Here is a 17,367-nt window from a genome sequence, read left to right on the forward strand (position 1 = left end):
CTAGATCTGCAACCCCTCAGTCACCTCTGCATCTCGGTGTTCTGTGTGATTTCCATGCCACCTAAATGCAAGCCTGTGCTTCCCATGCGCTTCCCATGAGGCTTGAGCAAAGGCACAGTGATCCGGTCCAGCCATGGAAGCTGAGCGATCTCACCATACCACCCAGCTCTGCCAGGCAAGTGAAGGCGTTTTCAAGGGTGGTTTTGACAATACGCAAGGCCATACGACCTGTAGGATTTAATGCCCCGGCAAAGGGCAACGGGGCCGGGTCCAGCTTCCCGGCTTCAGAGTGGTCAGCTAGTCTTCGGGTGAAAGGCCCTTAGAGGTCATCCTCATGCCCTTTTGTCCTTGGAGTGTCTAGAACCTTCTGATTCTTAGTGGCCAAAGTACCCAGATTTCGTCCAAATGCCAGTATTGATTGTCCCGGCTGTGGGAACACAGTGAAAATCTCATAGGCCCACTCTGGTCTTGTGGATGGTCTCCCTGCCCTGGTCTTTGTGGGATTCACCTTTGGGTCCCAGAAATGAAGGCACCATAAGGAGTGGGAGGGCTCTCCCCAGGAAAAGAAGGAGCTTCTGAGCTGAGGCTTTGTCTCTTGACAATCTAAACATCAAAACTCAATCAACTGTGAGAGCTATTGCTCGGATCCATATTTCTAAAGGGACCCAGCTTGGCAGGCACGAAATAACGTCCAGATTCCACCCCGCCCGGTGATAAGGAAAGAAAAGTAAAATCCAGCAACTGCATCATTTGTCTCTCATGAACGCACCTTACGAAGATTTTTCTCAAAGAGACTCCTGTGCCAAGGGCTGCATAACGACGTATTTCTGTGCATTCCATTAAGTCCTCAGCTCCGAAGCACATTCTGGGACTAATTATTTTTTAACTAACTAATCAGCATGCTTCAATCATAAATTGGGCCTTATCAGTAGAGCACATGAAAGGAGAGAACATATTATTATTTTAATTTGGTTAATATGCAAAAGCGCACCCTGTCTGTAATGACCTGCTTTTACTGAGCACAGGCAGGCTGCAAAGAGGAGCTGCTTCCTGCGCAGAGGGTGCTGGCTGCCAAGCCAGCTGTTCACCAGCAGCAGGCACCCTGCATGCCCCCCACAACCTCTCCGTGCCGGGGCTCTGTGCCCCTCGGATGGGCGAAGAGGCAGGAGCTATTTCCTCACTGGAGGAAAAGCTGGACGCCTAGTGTTTGTTCTACTGATAGAACCAGTTCCACCCGCTTTGTCAGTGGGCAGAGAAAGCCTAAGGCTTGGGAGTGGAGGGGGTGGGGAGGAGTGTTCTCTATAGGACGGACGTGCCGAGAGTACGGCCCAGACCCATTAACAAGAGATCCTCGGTAACCTAATGATTCTTGCCTTCTCTCGTTCTATTGGATCTGCCAAGCCATGCACGGCATGTCTGCCCCACAAGTAAATCTGTCCTGCAGTCCCCTGATAAAGGGATTCATTTATCGAGTCGACCTGCACGCCTGCTTTGTTCCTGCCCGTGAGTGGCTCCTCCTCGCTCTCTTCTCTGACTTGGAGCCAGGGCCCCAGGTTCTCCTGGCTGAGCCGGAGCCTGGGTTACCTCCCCACCCCCTCCAACCACCAGGTCCAGCTTTGAACCAGAATCATCTTGCCACTCTGGCTCACCTAGAACGAGGGGTGGGGTGGGGCGGGGGCAGAAATCCCTACTGGCCTCTGCGTGACACTGGATCAGGGTCCAGTTGCATTCTTTCTGTCCAGCCCTGGTGCCAGCCTGCCCAGGTCTCTGCCTGGGGCCAGCCTCATGCAGTACATTCTAGAGCCAGGCTCTGCTTCTGTGTTTTCAAGGAGGACATTTCCTCTTCTGTTTTATTACGTACATCTTACTCTAGCAGCTACTTTTAAATTATGAAAACAATATCCATGCTCATTGTAGGAAATTTAGAAAAAGCAGAAAACCATCCATTTAAAAAAACCTATAACCCCACCAGCACGTGTACCCCCGCGTGGTGTACTTCCTGCTGACCCTTTGTGCCTGTCAGGCCAAACAGTCAGGCGGCGGGAGCAGCCTGGGCTTCCTCTGCCCATCGGTGAAGCCATCCCGAAGCGGGGTGGGAGAGAATAGCGCTGCGTTTCAGCGTCTACACTCAGCAGTCCCTGCAGCAATCTGAGTCCCATAAACAGCAAGAGTCCGTCTGTGAGTGAGTGCTCAGGGTCTCCCTGTGATCCTTTCTATAACGGCATTGAGAGATCACGTCAGAAGTCTAAAGGTGAGACCGTGGGCGACCAGGAGGCTCTCCTGGGTCCCTACACCATCCCCATGGGTCTGGTGTTAGAGACCCTACGATGTTCACATTTCTATTTCCTGACACTATTATCTTGTTAAGGTTTCCCCAAGTCAGTAGAAATTCAGCCCTTTGATGGCTACCCGGCATTCCATTATGTAAAGTGGCCATTTAACCTTCCACCCATGCTTGAACATTTCAGATGATTCCTCTCTTTTTCACGACAATAAACAATGCCTCGTAGAACATCTTTATGTGAAAATCTTTGCGCCTCTCCGGGGTTATTTCTGTTGGACGGATTCCTAAAAGGAAAATTACTGGCTCCCAGGGCAGGAACGCCGTAGTGTCTTATTTCTCCTTGCTCGATTTGCTTCTAATAGGGGGTTCTGGTTTACCCTGAAAGTTAAAACATTTTCATTGTTTTGACTAATCTTTAATTGCAGAAGCAATTCACAGAATACATAGTCCTTGTTAAAGATTTTAAAAGTTAAGGCCTAAATCTCCTTTAACCAACTCCTCCGATCTCCAGACCCCTCAGAGGTAGCCACGGTTTTCAGTTCGGCAGAAGTTCTCTATCAATACATTTCATTAGTTCTCTGTGTACTTATGTGAGATTTATATCTGTGAACTAACAAAAACATGCATATCTCTGTCTCTATGGAAAACACGGTATTTTTGTGTGTTGATTTCTTTACATGAATGGCATCGTATTGTAGCTCTGTCTTGGAAGCTTGAATATATATATATATATATATACATACATCAGATAGGGACAGCCTAGTTCTGGCAGCCATCACCTATGCATAAATATGTGGGTTCATCTCAATTTTTCCCCTTTTTGCAAACGCATATACTTTTACACAAGCAAGTGATTTGAACAATTTTTTTTTCCTACGGTAGAAATCAAGAAATAGACTTTCCTGGTTATGGAATAGGCACAATTTTTAAAAAATTTTAATGGATACTGCCAAATTATAGAAGACATTTTCAGTTACTTTTATTGGGGATCGTCTAGACTGCCCTGGGTTTTGGCTTATCAGCACACAGTTCTGAAGTGTTCTCCCAGGCAGGGTTTACCCAGAGGTCTGTTCTTGTATTCGTTCCTTGTCCCACCTGTCTCCATCTCCTGTGGACCCAGCGTGGCCCGGATTCGGAGCACACAGTCAGTGAATGTGGGGGGCTGTCCTCCGGACCAGCCACACCCTTGGGGGCCTCAACCTGACACCAGATTCTTTTCCCCACCTACCTATGCCAGCTCAGCTTTCTAAACTGCGCTCACATATCACCTCTTCTTGGAAGCCCTCCTGGGAGCTCAGACTGAGTTAGGAAGCCTCTCTTCCATGTCCCCACGGCACCCTTATGTGCTGGCTTGTCATGCTGACTGCCATTTGGAATTTAGTCATCTCTGCCCTGTTCCACTGGATAAATCCTGGGGTCTCAGAGGCGAGTGGCTCTGGAGCATCACCCGATCGTGTTTGCGGGCCGCTGACTTCATTCACTGCCAGCACTTGTGAGCGGTGGTTGGTGCCTTCGAAAGGGAAAGGGCCAGGTGTGTGCAGCGCTCTCTATACAGAGCTTAACAGAGAAAGGGCATAAAAAACTAGGGGACTAATAACTGCCCCGGAGTGGTGATCGTGATGCTGATGAAAATGATGAACAATTGGTCACTAGGGTAGATCAGAAGCTCTCGCAAAAATTTAGAACTACCTCATTCACCTCTCCTCAGGTCAGTATTTCTCTGTGAAACCTAGAAGTTTCCTAGGCAATTTATCTTTTAAAAGGTATCATGGGGAATGACACACAGCAGGAAGGAAGCTGACCAAACGGTTGGAATATGGCAGCTGATCACCATAAATCTCTGGGTAGGATCTCAGCTATGAAAGAAATGTCTGGGGAAAAAAACACTGGAAATAAATGTATCAAAATGTTAATAGTGGTTGTACCAGCAGAGTGAAAGAGTGATAGGTGATTTTCTTTATACTTTTTTGAACCTCTCAGATTATTTTACCATGTATATAAATTCATTTTAAATCAGAAAAATAAAAATAACCAAAAATAGTCTAGCCACTAATGAAGTTTGTAAGAGAAACATTTAAAAATCATCTATGATGTGTGTACATATATGACCGAAGAAAATAATTCCAGGAGGACTGACCGGAGATAGCAGCTCTCAGATTATATAGTCACTCATTGAATATTAACTGGAGACCCTGGAAGGTGCCAAGGACGGGACTAGGGGCAAGGGGTACGGTGGTGACATTGGGTACGCTTCCTGCCTTCACGGAGCTCACAGTCTGGTGGGACCCCCAAACTCAAGTGCTAATGGGGGCCAGGCAGCAAGGAGAAAGGTGTGAAACCCACCAGCAGGCCCAGGCCTTACCTCTGCTAATATTTGCAGACCCAGGGGAAGTGAATAAATGGAAGTCCATTTGCCATGTGTCTAAGTACTTACCAATGATAAATCGAGTCAACAAAAAGAAGTACCTCCCAGTCTCCTAACTTGACAAATACACCTTTATAACAGCCTCAGATTTCTTTACCTACAAATGACGATATCGGGAGAGCTGGGCCCCAGCCCAACATCCCCCAACCCCCATGAACACCATCTGCTCTTCTCCTCCCACGGCTCACTCCCGCTCACACAGCATGGGGCTCTTTGCAGGCGGGTGGACACCCTGGCCGGCACATCTAACTTCATTCCTTTCCCTGCTTCTTCAAAACATCGTGGCTCCGCAGACTCCTGGCGACCTGGAGAGGGGCCAGAGTGGGGCCTCTGAAGCATGTGGCCAAAAGCAGGGCCTCCCCCACCCCTGCTTTACATGGGTCTTAGGGCAGCATTATCGTCTGGGCCGGCACGGACTGGGGTGAGCAAGAGAATCAGTGTCCCGTCTGCAAGAGCAGCAGCTACTCAACTCCAGCCCTGAACTGCCTGCTGCCTGTGAGAATCTAGGTAGATACACCTTCCTCTCTGTAAAGAGAAGACACAAATCTGGGTTTTCGTATGAAATTGTATGATTTATACATGTTATCAAAAAATAATAATTCTTAAAAAACGAGTGAATTACTCTGTAGGCCAAACCTCAAAGATCTGTGACCACCTGCCTGGGATTTTTATGGAAGGAAAGAAAATGAAAATTTCATTTACATGTTGCTTGATCAGTATTGGGTTTTGAAAATAGTATTTACCAATTTATCCTGTCACTTAAGCCCATTGGTAAGGGATGATTACCATATATAGGTTTGAATTCCATGCATCTTCTGTCCCTGGCGCAAATCCACTGTACTGGGTCCCTTCCGGCACTGATGTAATGTGTTCCGTGAGCCGTTGGGATGTGAGGTCCAGATTTGCATGTCTTTCTTCCCAGACGTTGACTTGCATCCCGTCCTCCTCTGGCCGAGAAAACCTGGGCAAACGCCTCTCACTGCACGTCCTATACGGTGACTGCTGTCATTTCTGTCCCTTCGAGACCTCTCTGCAGGTCACCAGGGCCTGCCACAGAACCTGCCTTATGGTAGATGCCCAGTACATTCTGCTTGTCCTGAACCGAATTTGTTGGTGGCTGATCCTCTATGACGACTGGCATCTTCCCGATCGCAAATTGATAATAATCAGAGCTGCCATGTCTTGGCCATTTGCTAATATAATCCTCTCAACTGACGGCTCAATAATTTTATCCCCATTTCCCAGGTGCAGAACTGAGGCTCAGGCAGACAGAAAGAACTGCTCATGAGTCATTCAGCGGGCCAACGGCAGAGGGGGGACTTGAACCAATCTTCCCTGATTCAAAAGGTTTGTGTTCTTACCCAGTAAGCCAGGGCGCCTTCAGAGCGCCGCTGATGGTTCTTGAGATGCTCCGAGGTAGTTCACAGAGGAACTCTTACTGTAGTTACCGGGCATGACGTACTGACAATTCTATTTACACTAGTTGCACAAAAATTTCCTTTTCAACTTCGGGAGTTCTAAAAAGTTGAGTCCATCTACAAATCACGTTGGGCGAATCATAAATAACGCAGCAGTACAGCAAAAACGACGTGTCTTGGGGTTTACGAGAGGCTAGCACTTGAAGAGACACTGCTTTACAAGCCACCATATGTGGATTAAAAAGAAAACACACTCACACAATAACAGTAATGCTTCAACTCTCTCCACGGCATTTACAAGTTTGGAGAAAGTTGCTTAGAAAACGCACCCCAGGCCTTGCTTAACGAGGACTCTAAGCAGCCTAGAAACTTCTAAATTTGTAGTGTGTTTATTTCTTTTTCCTCCTTCTATTTTTGGAACATAAATGGCCGAGTGGATTAAAAAAAAAAAGGGCTCTAAATAAAAAATGAGCTAGGAGCCTGGAGCGCTCCGCTGCCTCTTTTCCACTCTCAGCAAATGGTGAGTTTCGGCGCCCCCGGTCACGGTGGTTTCTGACTACCGAGCTGGCAGGCTTTGAAATAACAGCGGCACAGAAGTGTGGCCGTAATGCTACCTATTTCCCCTGCTAAATTATTTATGTGTTTATTATATTTTACATGGGCTGCTGGACCCGAGGCACCTCTGTGGGGACCGGGCCATTTCAAGAAACCCATTACTGAGAATTAACTCAGCTGCATTAGAAACTGGCGCATCCAGTGGTAGGCGACGGTGCCCATTAATATTAGATAATTATTGCCTCTGCAGGTATTTGGGGTGCTGAACTGTGTGTGTGTGTGAGCGTGTGCGCACGGGCATTATTCAGTCGCTTCAAGGCAACCCACTTCATTAAGGAGCTGTTTAGCGCGGAGGGTGTATCCGTAAAGAGCAGCTAAACGCACTTCAGGGACTGGACCAAAGGCGGCTCGGCCGAATGGAGACATCACCCTGTTTAATGTGTCTCACTCAAGGCGGAAATGGTGTGCTAAGTTTGTAAAAGCACTCGCCAGGACGTCCAGGGGCGGATTTGCCGGAAGAATGACAGCGTGGTACAAGTGTTATGCTGCTCGGGACTGGATGTCCTCTATTGGGAGATTGCATTTGGGGAGATTTCCCCTACAATGCCAACAACAAAATCTGGAGAACTCTAAGATTTTCCAAAGTATGCTTCTTAGCTGAGTTCAGCCGAACATTTACTACTGTTGGACTTCCTTGTGACTTGTGTATGAGGAAGAAAAAAAATTGATTAATTCAACTGTAATTCAACAAACACTCGTGAAAGGCCTACCCTGCGCTGGGCATAATGCCGGGTCCAGGGGATACGGAAGACAAAGAAAAGAGTCCCGACCCGGAGGAGTAACTCTAATGGAATCCAAAGACTCAGAGGAGAGTCAATTATGTGGCCCAGCATCTGTGCCACCCAAGAAAATACCACCTCTGCCTGGGGCTCGGGCAGGCCAGCGAGCGTGCACCAGGAGGAGGAGGAAGAGCCCCTCTGGCGAAGGCAGTCAGGGTCCTTGGCAATCAGATACACGTGGGGAGGCCCAAGGCAATGGCGTGGTGAGCACAGAAGCCTCCTCCAAAGATTTCCCCTTCCCCTTTCCAGCAGAATCCTGGTTTTGTTTCGTGGTTCCTGATGGGGTCCCTTGGCCTCAGAGAAGCTAGGCCTGGGTCTGGTCTAGATCAAGGCACTGGGCCCAGTTCTGACCAAAACGATATAACAGGAAGTGTGTCGGAGGGCCCCTGGGGAAGCGCTTTCCTCCCAGGTCACAGGAAAGCTCATGACCAGAAACTCTCAGCTCCTGGAAGCCCTCAGCTTCTTGCCTCAAATGCCCTGCCTGATGGCTGAAGCTGCAGGAGACAAGGCTGAGAACACGCAGAGATTCCAACCCAGGGCCTGCTGTCAGCAGCAGCAGCAGCACCCTCTGGGCTTCTTGATGTCTGAGAAAAATAACCTCTTATTGTTCAAGTCGCTATTACTCATGCATTCGGTTCCTTGCAGCAAATGGTATTGACTGATTGAAAGATCGTGGGACCTCAGGAGTATCAGGGCTCGGAACAACGCCCTGGGTGAGTGGGGAGAGGTGGTACCAACCTGCTGTGCCCGTGTCAGGTCGCCGAGTGCGTGGGATGTGAGGTTAAGGATCTGGCGGAGTGCAGGCAGCAGGGGAGCTGAGAGAGGACTGTGGGTGGCACCCAGACAAGAGGGTACATGCACAACCTTGAATCACACGATGAGAAATTCGGTTCCTTTTCCATTCTCTTTCAGTCCTTCTAATGACACCCAGACGACCTTTCCAGAATGGTAGCGTGTCTTCAGCACCTCTCTAACCTTACGAATGTTCCTTTTTAACAAAGGGAAAGAAGGCCTCAGACCTAAGACGCATACAACATGTAGGAGAAATGCAATACATAATTTGGTCTCACCGTTTTAAATGTGACCGTTTCTTTTTGGGTATAGCCAGGGATGCTAGTTTTTTACTTTGGCTGGTCAATCAAGCTCTTTGAATGTGTATTTCATTTTTTTTTCTTTAAAGGTAAGCCAGCTTATAATTAAAAACTATGAAATGAACGATAGCGCAGGAGCTACACCAATATGGCAAAAACAAAAAAAAAAAAACAAAGAAAGAAAAAGAAAAAATTGTGATGCTGGGGTGAAAATCACTGAAGTTTGAAAAATGTATCAGCACTACATCAAAAGCCCCTGAAAGTGCTTAAGCAATGGATTCGTGTGATTAGACTCCCCATTTAGGAAGAGTCGGTGAGCAAAGCTAAGTGTTAGGCCTGACGGTAGCCCTTATAAAACCAAAATATCCAGGTGAGGAATGACCAGGCTTGAAGCAGAGCAGACATGGAGAGAAAGAGGAGCTGCTGAGGACAGAATAGGAAGAAAACCTGTGGTCCAGTTAGAGGTGAGAGAAGGAGAGGGAGGAGTTTAGGATGATTCCCACATTGGGTTCCCATGGGCAACTCAGAGAGGGAACCATGGCCCCCCTGGGTGAGCTGGAGGAAATGGGAGGGGGACTAAGGCTGGGAGGGAGGTGATGGGTTCCATTGGCCACACTGAATTGAAGGTCCCTTGTTAAACCCAGGCGGGGTGGCCTGTGGACCACTGGCTCTCCCAGCGTGGTTACCAACCAACCCGGCAGCACCAGCATCAATGGGAAGCTTGTTAGAGATTCAGGTTCTTGGATCCCATACATTTCCCATCAGAAATTTTGGTTTGTTTTAACTAGTCTTCCAGAGGATTCTGATGCACTAACATCTGAGGACCACTGGGCAGAGGAAAGAGTTCTGAGTCAAGATACCTGGAGAAAAGAACTGAGTTACTTAGACAAGGCCCTTCCTTCCCTGGGCCTCAGTTTCTTCAACAGCACGCTGAGGGCATTGGCTTGACTTCAGGTTAGTCATGAAACATCTCTGCGTCTAAGGACCCCACCCTCTGATATCCACCTCCATTGTCTTCCTTGGCCACAGAATATTACTTTTTAAATAAAGACCATACTTCCAAATCTCTTTGCGATTAGCTGCGACCATACAGCCAAGGTCCAGCCAAGGGGAAGAGAATGAAAGTGCTGTGTGTGTCTTCAGAAAAGTGTTCTCAAAGACAAGGTCCTTCTTTGTCTTTTCCTCCTGCCTTCCATCTGGAATACAGACGTGATGGCTGGAGCTCTATCGGCTATCTTAGATCAAAAGGCAGAAGTTACTTTTTGAGGTGGGAGAAACAGTGAGCTGGAAGGAAGCTGGTTTCTGATGACTTCCTGAAACCACCCCACCGGCCCTGTGTTGACCCCCCCAGTCTCTTTCATGTGAGAGAGGAACTCTTGCTTCAGCCATTCTTCTTTCGGTTTTTCTGTGCTTTCACATTACGATGAGAAAATCTCTTGTACCTTCTCACTTTTTTAGAAAATACCATGAGAAAACTTAATCAGAATTCTCGGGGGCTATGCCTGGGAACATGCGATTGATGGACTCCCATGGGAACTAATGCACACCAAAGTTTGAGGTTGGATGCTTACAAATCAACCCTCACAACTGCTCATTAGTAATATATGTACTCCAAGAATAGGGAGCAAGCAATGTGGACATAAAAAGAAAGGACCAGCTTTAGTGTTTCGTTTTGTTTTGTTTTGTTTTTTTAATAGATGACTTTCTTTGAACCTTCATTGCTAAAGGGTTCTGAAATGAAACCCTTTTGGTCGTAAAAGTTCTGGTCAAAAGGAAATCATCAAACTGGACAAACTGGACCAGGGACTGAGTTGATGGCTATGTCGGGGCCATGGTTTTGGTCTCGGACTCCCAGCTCTCTCGGCCCCGGACCCTGCATCTTCCTACAAGCTCCAAAAGGCTATTCAGTCTGCAGCATCGCAGCGACAGTCCTTCCGCCTAGCCACAGAGTGTGTGTGAGACGGCAGCTGTTGGGCAGCACAGCCAGGGCCCTGACGCAGAGAAGTGAAGTATGTCCAGTCAAAGCCACAAGGGGTGATCTGGGCCAGCAGCCCGTCCACCTAGGTGGCTGTAGCCACAAAAGAATCCAAGTCATGCCACATGAAGCACGTCACTGGAAGGCCAGCCCCCTGTTCCAGCTCACCTAAGTCCTTGCCAGCATACAGTGATCCCAAATGAAGCGCGTCTGTGACCGGGACCTCTCCAAGCCCTTCATTCAGTGACAATGCATTGCAGGGACTGGCTTCACCACTCCCCATCCAAATGGCTTGTCCACTATGGACACTGTGTTAATGGTAACACATTAAATGGGAAAGTGGGAAGGAAACACTGTTTAAAATGCAGAGGGTTACGAAACAACACACAAAAAGAGAAAATGTAATCTAGCAATTAACTGCTAAAAAAACAATGGTGCTTTCTAAGTAAACAGGCACACTTTCCAATATCGAACCGGGGTGGGGAGCAGAGATGGGGTGTGATGAAACCTGCTTTCGGGACTTGGTGGTGTTCTGCCCTTCTGGTAGTGAGCTCCCAGGTACTATTCCCAAAGTAACTCCACTCTTCTCTCTTCCCCTACCTCCACGGAGCTTGCTCTGGGCATCATTACATTTTTTTGGTTTCACTAAGATATATATTCCACCACTACATTAGAAGCTTATTAACGCTGCCAGGCAAGTGCTGCTGGGTATTAATCTCTTAGGGGACTGGACCGTGCACCTGCCCGGACTTGTCTCCTCACTGTGCTCACTACCCAAAACAGCACCAAGGACATCGTGTCCTTCAGCTCCATCACAGAGAGCTCCTGGGCCACCACCTCTAAAAGGATCCATTGTTTCCAATATTTCTGCCTGTGATGAGCATGTGCTCATGTATAATTTATGGTAGTATCTGGTGGCTTTGTTGGGATGGGCGTCAGAATTCCACAGTGTGCTCTGTGTCTCACGGAAATGAGCCAAAGCACGGCTGACACACTGTGCAGAGCCAGGGGTTGGTGTGCACACCATCGAGTCTTTGGCGCCGTGTGGAGCTGCACGGCGCACAGCCTGGGCGGCCTACAGGGGCAGCCCCGATGGCCAAAGTTATCAGATGGGCCCCTAGAGAGCTCGGGTGTGTGTGGGTGGGATAAGACTGAAGGACCTCAGAGCTGGAGGAGGGCAGAGTTCACTCTGTGTGATTATGGGGTGAGATTTATATCATCTGCCAAGCTTTAAGAGCGGCTGGTGAAGGAGATATTAGGGCTGTGCTTCCTGGGAGGCTCCGGGTTTGGGGTGTGGTTGACCTCAAACCCCAGAGGGGGCTGGGCAATAGCCAGCAGGGTACACGCATTTACCGACCTGCAGGTCCTCTAAAGGTGTGTCAGCCCTTGCTGGACAAGCAGGGAGGTTTTGTTTTGTTTTTTCCTTTTTAAAAATCTAGTAGCACCTTAATGGTCGGGCGGAGGTTGCGTTCTCCTCAACCCAAAAGCTTCCCAGTGAGCCTTCTTCATGGGAGGGGCCCTCTTCCGCCAGCAGAGTGTTCAAACCAGCAGTCCTCTGCAACACTAGATCCCTTTGGAGATCCTAAATGGAGCCGCTGAATTGTTGTCATGGTTACCTGGGACAGTTTCTGAGGCCAGAATGTTTTGAAGGAGGGCAGCCCTGAGCTGGGTGGGTATCCTGGCTTTCTGAGTAGGCAACTGAGCCAAGAGAATTGCTTCTCCCTTCCTTCTCCCACGCTCCTAGTCCCTAACCGAGAGCGTGGTATCTACACTGATCACTCTAGCTTAAGCCCAGCCCAACCCTACTGCCTACGATTGTTACAGTTTTACAGGATCAGGCTGCCCTAGCAGCACCCCGACTGTGGCTCGGGAGTGCCTCCTCCCCCTACAAACCCACACAGGTTCCTGGATTCACTCATGCATGCAGCTGCTTCTAAGCAAAAGACGTCTGTGAGCAGTTCTCTGCATTTAATATATTAATAAGGAACTGACATTTTTGAAAACCTCCTATGAGCCCAGCACTTCACATGTATTTCATGTAATTTACCAACCTAGTGCAGGAGGAAATATCATTCACATTTTATCTCCGAGGAGCCAGGGGCTTGTAGAGGGGATGCCTGGGGCTGTACAATAGGAAGTGGCAGAGCTGGGATTCAAATTCAGGTGCGTAGATTCCAAAGATCGTCAGTCAGTCCTCTTTGCTTCAAACCATGGCTGCCATTTTAGCCACTGAGAAGTGGTAGCTCCAAAGACTCTCAGCCATCCACTGGCCACTGAACATTCATTCATTCATTTAATAAGCATGTCCTGAGTCTGCTCTATGCCAGACCTTCTGCTGGCTACCAGAGACAGAAAGACAAATCAGACACAAACTTTGCCCTCAAGAAATGAACCCACTGACAACCGGCAGTAATTTACAAAGGGAAATCTATAAGATGCTAGAGAGGGGAGCAGTCAGGAACCAACCTGTAGGAAATGACACCTAACAGAACCAGCTAAATCTTAAGGTGTGTCCAGTTGTGGGCAATAAACAGCAGAGTAAGCCCCAGTCCCTGTGCTGCAGGTATCAACATGTGCAGTTCAGCTGCAGAGATAAGATGCATTGTGACACCGTGCAAGGGAATAAAATAGCTAAGGCTCTAACAGGTGTTCTACATGGAAGCGCTGGGGGATTGAAAAACAGGCGGCAGAAGTCGCAGCCGTTGAGCGAAGGCTCCAGAAATGAAGTAGAAGCCATCTTTGTTCATAAGAGTCTCCTCAAAGGCACAATTGATCTTTTATCCCTACTCTTGCCATAGTCACTTCTGGCTTTACTCTGACTTCTTCTCTCTCTTTTTTTCATGTTTAATTTCCTGCTAAAGGAAAACACTCACTTATTCAGCATCTTTAGGGCTGGTGCTGAAGCCAGGCACTAACCCACACCCCGATGGCGGTCACAGCGGTGGGAATGTACAAACAAGACGTACCCTTGAGTAGCAAGTAAGCTTGAATAAGAAAGCTTGAGAGAGATGAGCTCCAAACCAAATGGCAGAAAGAATGCCATCATTCAGACTCAGAAAGGGGACTGTCATTCAGGAAAGACAAGATCCTCTCTGCAAAGAGCCACAGTTGAGCACAGGTCTGGCCGACATAAGCAACCATTATAATTGTGATTAAAAAAACAAAGAGCATGAGATGTACACAGGGGCATGGATGCTTAGAGAGAATTCAGAAGACAGAGTAGGTAGCTTTTGAACTGATTCCTAAAACTAAATAGGGGTTTGCCAGGTGCAGAAGACAGGAAGGGTGTCTGATTCCTAAAACTAAATAGGGGTTTGCCAGGTGCAGAAGACAGGAAGGGTGTGGGGTGTTTGGAGAGAGGTGAGACGTTATGATTTACTGCCCACAGAAGTGCAGAAGCCTTGAATACCAAACTTAGGCGAGGCAATGGGTAGCCATAGAAGAGATCTGAGCAGGTAAGGACTGCAAGATTTTCGTTTTGAAAAAGTCCCTCTATTACAGCACATAAGGTGCACTAGAACGGGGTGGGAATGAAGGATCAGCCCCGGCGCCTAGGGCAGCTGTATCTTTGCGCCTGAGAGGCTACACCAGCGCTGAGCCAGGCTGGGGTGGGGGTGGGGCAATGGGAGGTGAAGGGAGAGTCACGCGTGAGATCTTCATCCAGGAGAGGGACGTAGTACGCAGTTCTAGGCACCACCTAGCTGCGGGGAAGACTCCTTCTGGGGCGGAGCTCGGGCCAAAATAACGCCTGGGGAACCACCTTTACTGTGGGCAGTCCTTGCGTTCATCCGTGTTTTCGAGGGTCGCCACTCCGATCCCCGACACCTTGACTCTTTTTCGTGGTTCTCAAGGAATCTGTTCTCTTCTGCGCGTCTCTACGTGCTCCCCTAGCAAAGGGCGGTTAGGAAAGACAAACAGCGAAGGAGGCCTTTGCCCACACTAAAGATGGCGACCTGCTGCGCTCTCTGCGTTGGGGAGCTGGTTCCAGGCAGCCGGCTGCACTGGGAGAGGCACAGCGGAAGGGGCGTCTCTCGAGGTACCTTTTCGACCTTCCTGGGAGGGGACCTAAGTGGGGGGGCGTGGCCCCGTCTAAATTCTAACAGCTGATTGGTCTCTAGGCAGGAGGGCGGTGGTCCGCGGTACCCCACCCCTCCCTCTTCGAACCGGAAGTGTCTCTCGGTCTTTCCAGCTGGTTGTCATTTCACTCGGCTCGGTCCTTAGGAGAAGGACTCAGCCGCGGCTGCGGGACCCGGGCACCGGGAGGCGGTGGCGCCGGCGGCGGCGGCGGCGGCGGCGACAGTAGAGGAGAAAGAGGAGGAAAAGGGAGAGAAGACGAGCCAGGCGGCGTCCGCAACAACCGTGGGGACTGCGGGACCGGGGTAAAGCGACGGCGGCGGCGGCGACGACGACGACGACGGCCCAGCAACCGTGAGGAGAAACAAAAGCCTTCTAAATTATAGTTAAAAAAAAATCGTGGGGAAAAAGAGAGAGCAAAAGGGGGAGGCCCTTCTCTTTCGGGATAACTACGCTAGTGGGTTTTTCCTTTTTTTCCTCTTTCTTCCCCCCCCTGCGGAGAATCGAACTGAGGGAACTGAACAAACCGCCCTTGGGTCCCATGAGGGAAAAAAACCCCGGAGACGCAGAGAGGGGAAGAGGCCGAAACCGCAGGACCTTCCAGGTCGCCCCCTTGGTCCCCGCACGCCCGGGCCGCCGGCTCGTCCTCGTCGAGTCTTGCTAATCCTTCCTGATCGCAACCCCCTCAGAGGGAGAAACGGGTGTTTCCAACCCATTTCATGGGGGAGAGGAAGCCGGGGGGGAGCCCAGGAACAGCGACCGCAGCAAGATCTGCACCCAGAGCCTCAGGAACAGCCCCAGAGGCCAAAACTGCGCCCCGTGAAAGAGCAGAAACAGGACCAGGAGCGGCAGAAACCTCCCCGCGATCGTCTGTCCATTAGTCAATGCTGATTTCCTCGCCCGCCCGCAACCAGGAATTCACCTCCCGCCCCAGATAATCTAATATAATCTATATATATAAATATATAATATATAATGTTCTTAAATTATTCCTGATTTTTTTAACCAAGCTGCCAAGAAAAGAACGTATTCTCCCCTTTAGCCCTAGTCTGATTTTTATGTGAGTGAACCTAAGCTGCTGAGGAAGACCATATGTGACTGTTAAATTATATATATATATTTTTACTCCGCGCAATGCTTATTCTTCTACGTGTATAGATGCTTGAGAAGCTGTGTTTTTGTCATTCATGTACATTTTCCTTTGGAAAAAGAAAGCGCCTATTTTACTAACCAAAGACTTGATTTTTACCCTCTTCGTTTTTATTCCCTCCTAGAAATAAGCCCAGTTGGATTCATGTCAATGTTTTAAGAGATTTTGATTTTTTCAGTTTTTTTTTTTTTCTTTCAGAGACCAGAATTCCAAATCAGAACTATTTAGGGTGATAAGCTGCGATCTTTCAGCTAGCTATAAATAAGACATTTCAAACAAACACATTTGGGGTAGAGGATACAAAGGCGTGAGACATCAGGTTGTCATTTTTTTTTGTAAGATTCTGCTTCTAAAAATAATAAATGGGGGATTACGGGTTTGGGGTGCTAGTGCAAAGCAACACTGGGAATAAATCTGCTTTTCCAGTCCGATTCCATCCGCACCTGCAGCCTCCACACCATCACCAAAATGCCACCCCCAGCCCTGCTGCTTTTATAAATAATAACACAGCTGCCAATGGCAGCAGCGCCGGCTCAGCTTGGCTCTTTCCTGCTCCTGCCACCCACAACATTCAGGATGAGATCTTGGGGTCAGAAAAAGCAAAAAGTCAGCAACAGGAACAGCAAGACCCTTTGGACAAGCAGCAGCTCTCCCCCAGCCCAGGGCAGGAAGCTGGAATACTGCCCGAAACTGAGAAGGCAAAATCTGAAGAAAATCCAGGGGACAGTTCTTCAGAAAACGGCAGTGGGAAGGAGAAAATCAGAATCGAATCACCAGTGTTGACAGGGTTTGATTATCAAGAAGCCGCGGGGCTAGGTACTTCCACCCAACCTCTGACATCCAGTGCATCGTCTCTCACCGGGTTCAGTAACTGGTCAGCTGCGATCGCGCCTTCCTCCTCTACAATCATCAACGAAGATGCCAGTTTCTTTCACCAGGGAGGGGTCCCAGCTGCTTCAGCTAATAACGGTGCTCTGTTGTTTCAAAATTTCCCCCATCACGTCAGCCCTGGCTTCGGAGGCAGCTTCTCCCCTCAGATCGGGCCTCTCTCGCAGCACCACCCTCATCATCCTCACTTCCAGCATCATCACAGCCAGCATCAGCAGCAAAGGAGGTCTCCTGCCAGTCCCCACCCGCCACCTTTCACACACAGAAATGCTGCTTTTAACCAGCTGCCGCATTTGGCGAATAATCTTAACAAACCCCCCTCTCCGTGGAGCAGCTACCAGAGCCCCTCTCCTACACCCTCGTCTTCCTGGAGCCCAGGAGGTGGTGGATATGGTGGCTGGGGAGGTTCCCAAGGCCGCGACCACCGCAGAGGGCTGAATGGAGGAATAACGCCCCTGAATTCCATCTCGCCTTTGAAGAAAAATTTTGCAAGCAATCATATTCAGCTCCAGAAGTACGCTCGCCCCAGCTCTGCCTTTGCTCCTAAGTCCTGGATGGAGGACAGCTTGAACAGGGCTGACAACATTTTTCCTTTTCCGGTAAGATTGTGTTCCACTAAGAGATTAAGATGAATAAGGAAGGGGCATGGTGTGGTATCTAAGAGAGTT

The 17,367-nt window shown here is 48.9% G+C and overlaps 1 protein-coding gene across 4 annotated transcripts in view; it reads left to right on the top strand.

The window, feature by feature from the left end:
- Window positions 1–14,776: 14,776 nt before the first annotated feature.
- CPEB4 (cytoplasmic polyadenylation element binding protein 4) overlaps window positions 14,777–17,367 on the top strand; it is a 56,513-nt gene continuing 53,922 nt past the window's right edge. For 3 of the 4 annotated variants that reach the window (XM_024576989.3, XM_045185157.3, XM_024576990.3), the window contains exon 1: window positions 14,778–17,298. In XM_024576989.3, coding sequence (XP_024432757.1) covers window positions 16,174–17,298 — 1,125 coding nt within the window. In that variant the 5' untranslated portion in view covers window positions 14,778–16,173. Of the gene's footprint in view, window positions 17,299–17,367 lie in introns of all 4 variants that reach the window. The other variant, XM_045185156.2, reaches the window with a different exon arrangement.

The sequence above is a fragment of the Desmodus rotundus genome, chromosome 6 (genome assembly GCF_022682495.2).
Source record: "Desmodus rotundus isolate HL8 chromosome 6, HLdesRot8A.1, whole genome shotgun sequence".
NCBI lineage: Eukaryota > Metazoa > Chordata > Mammalia > Chiroptera > Phyllostomidae > Desmodus > Desmodus rotundus.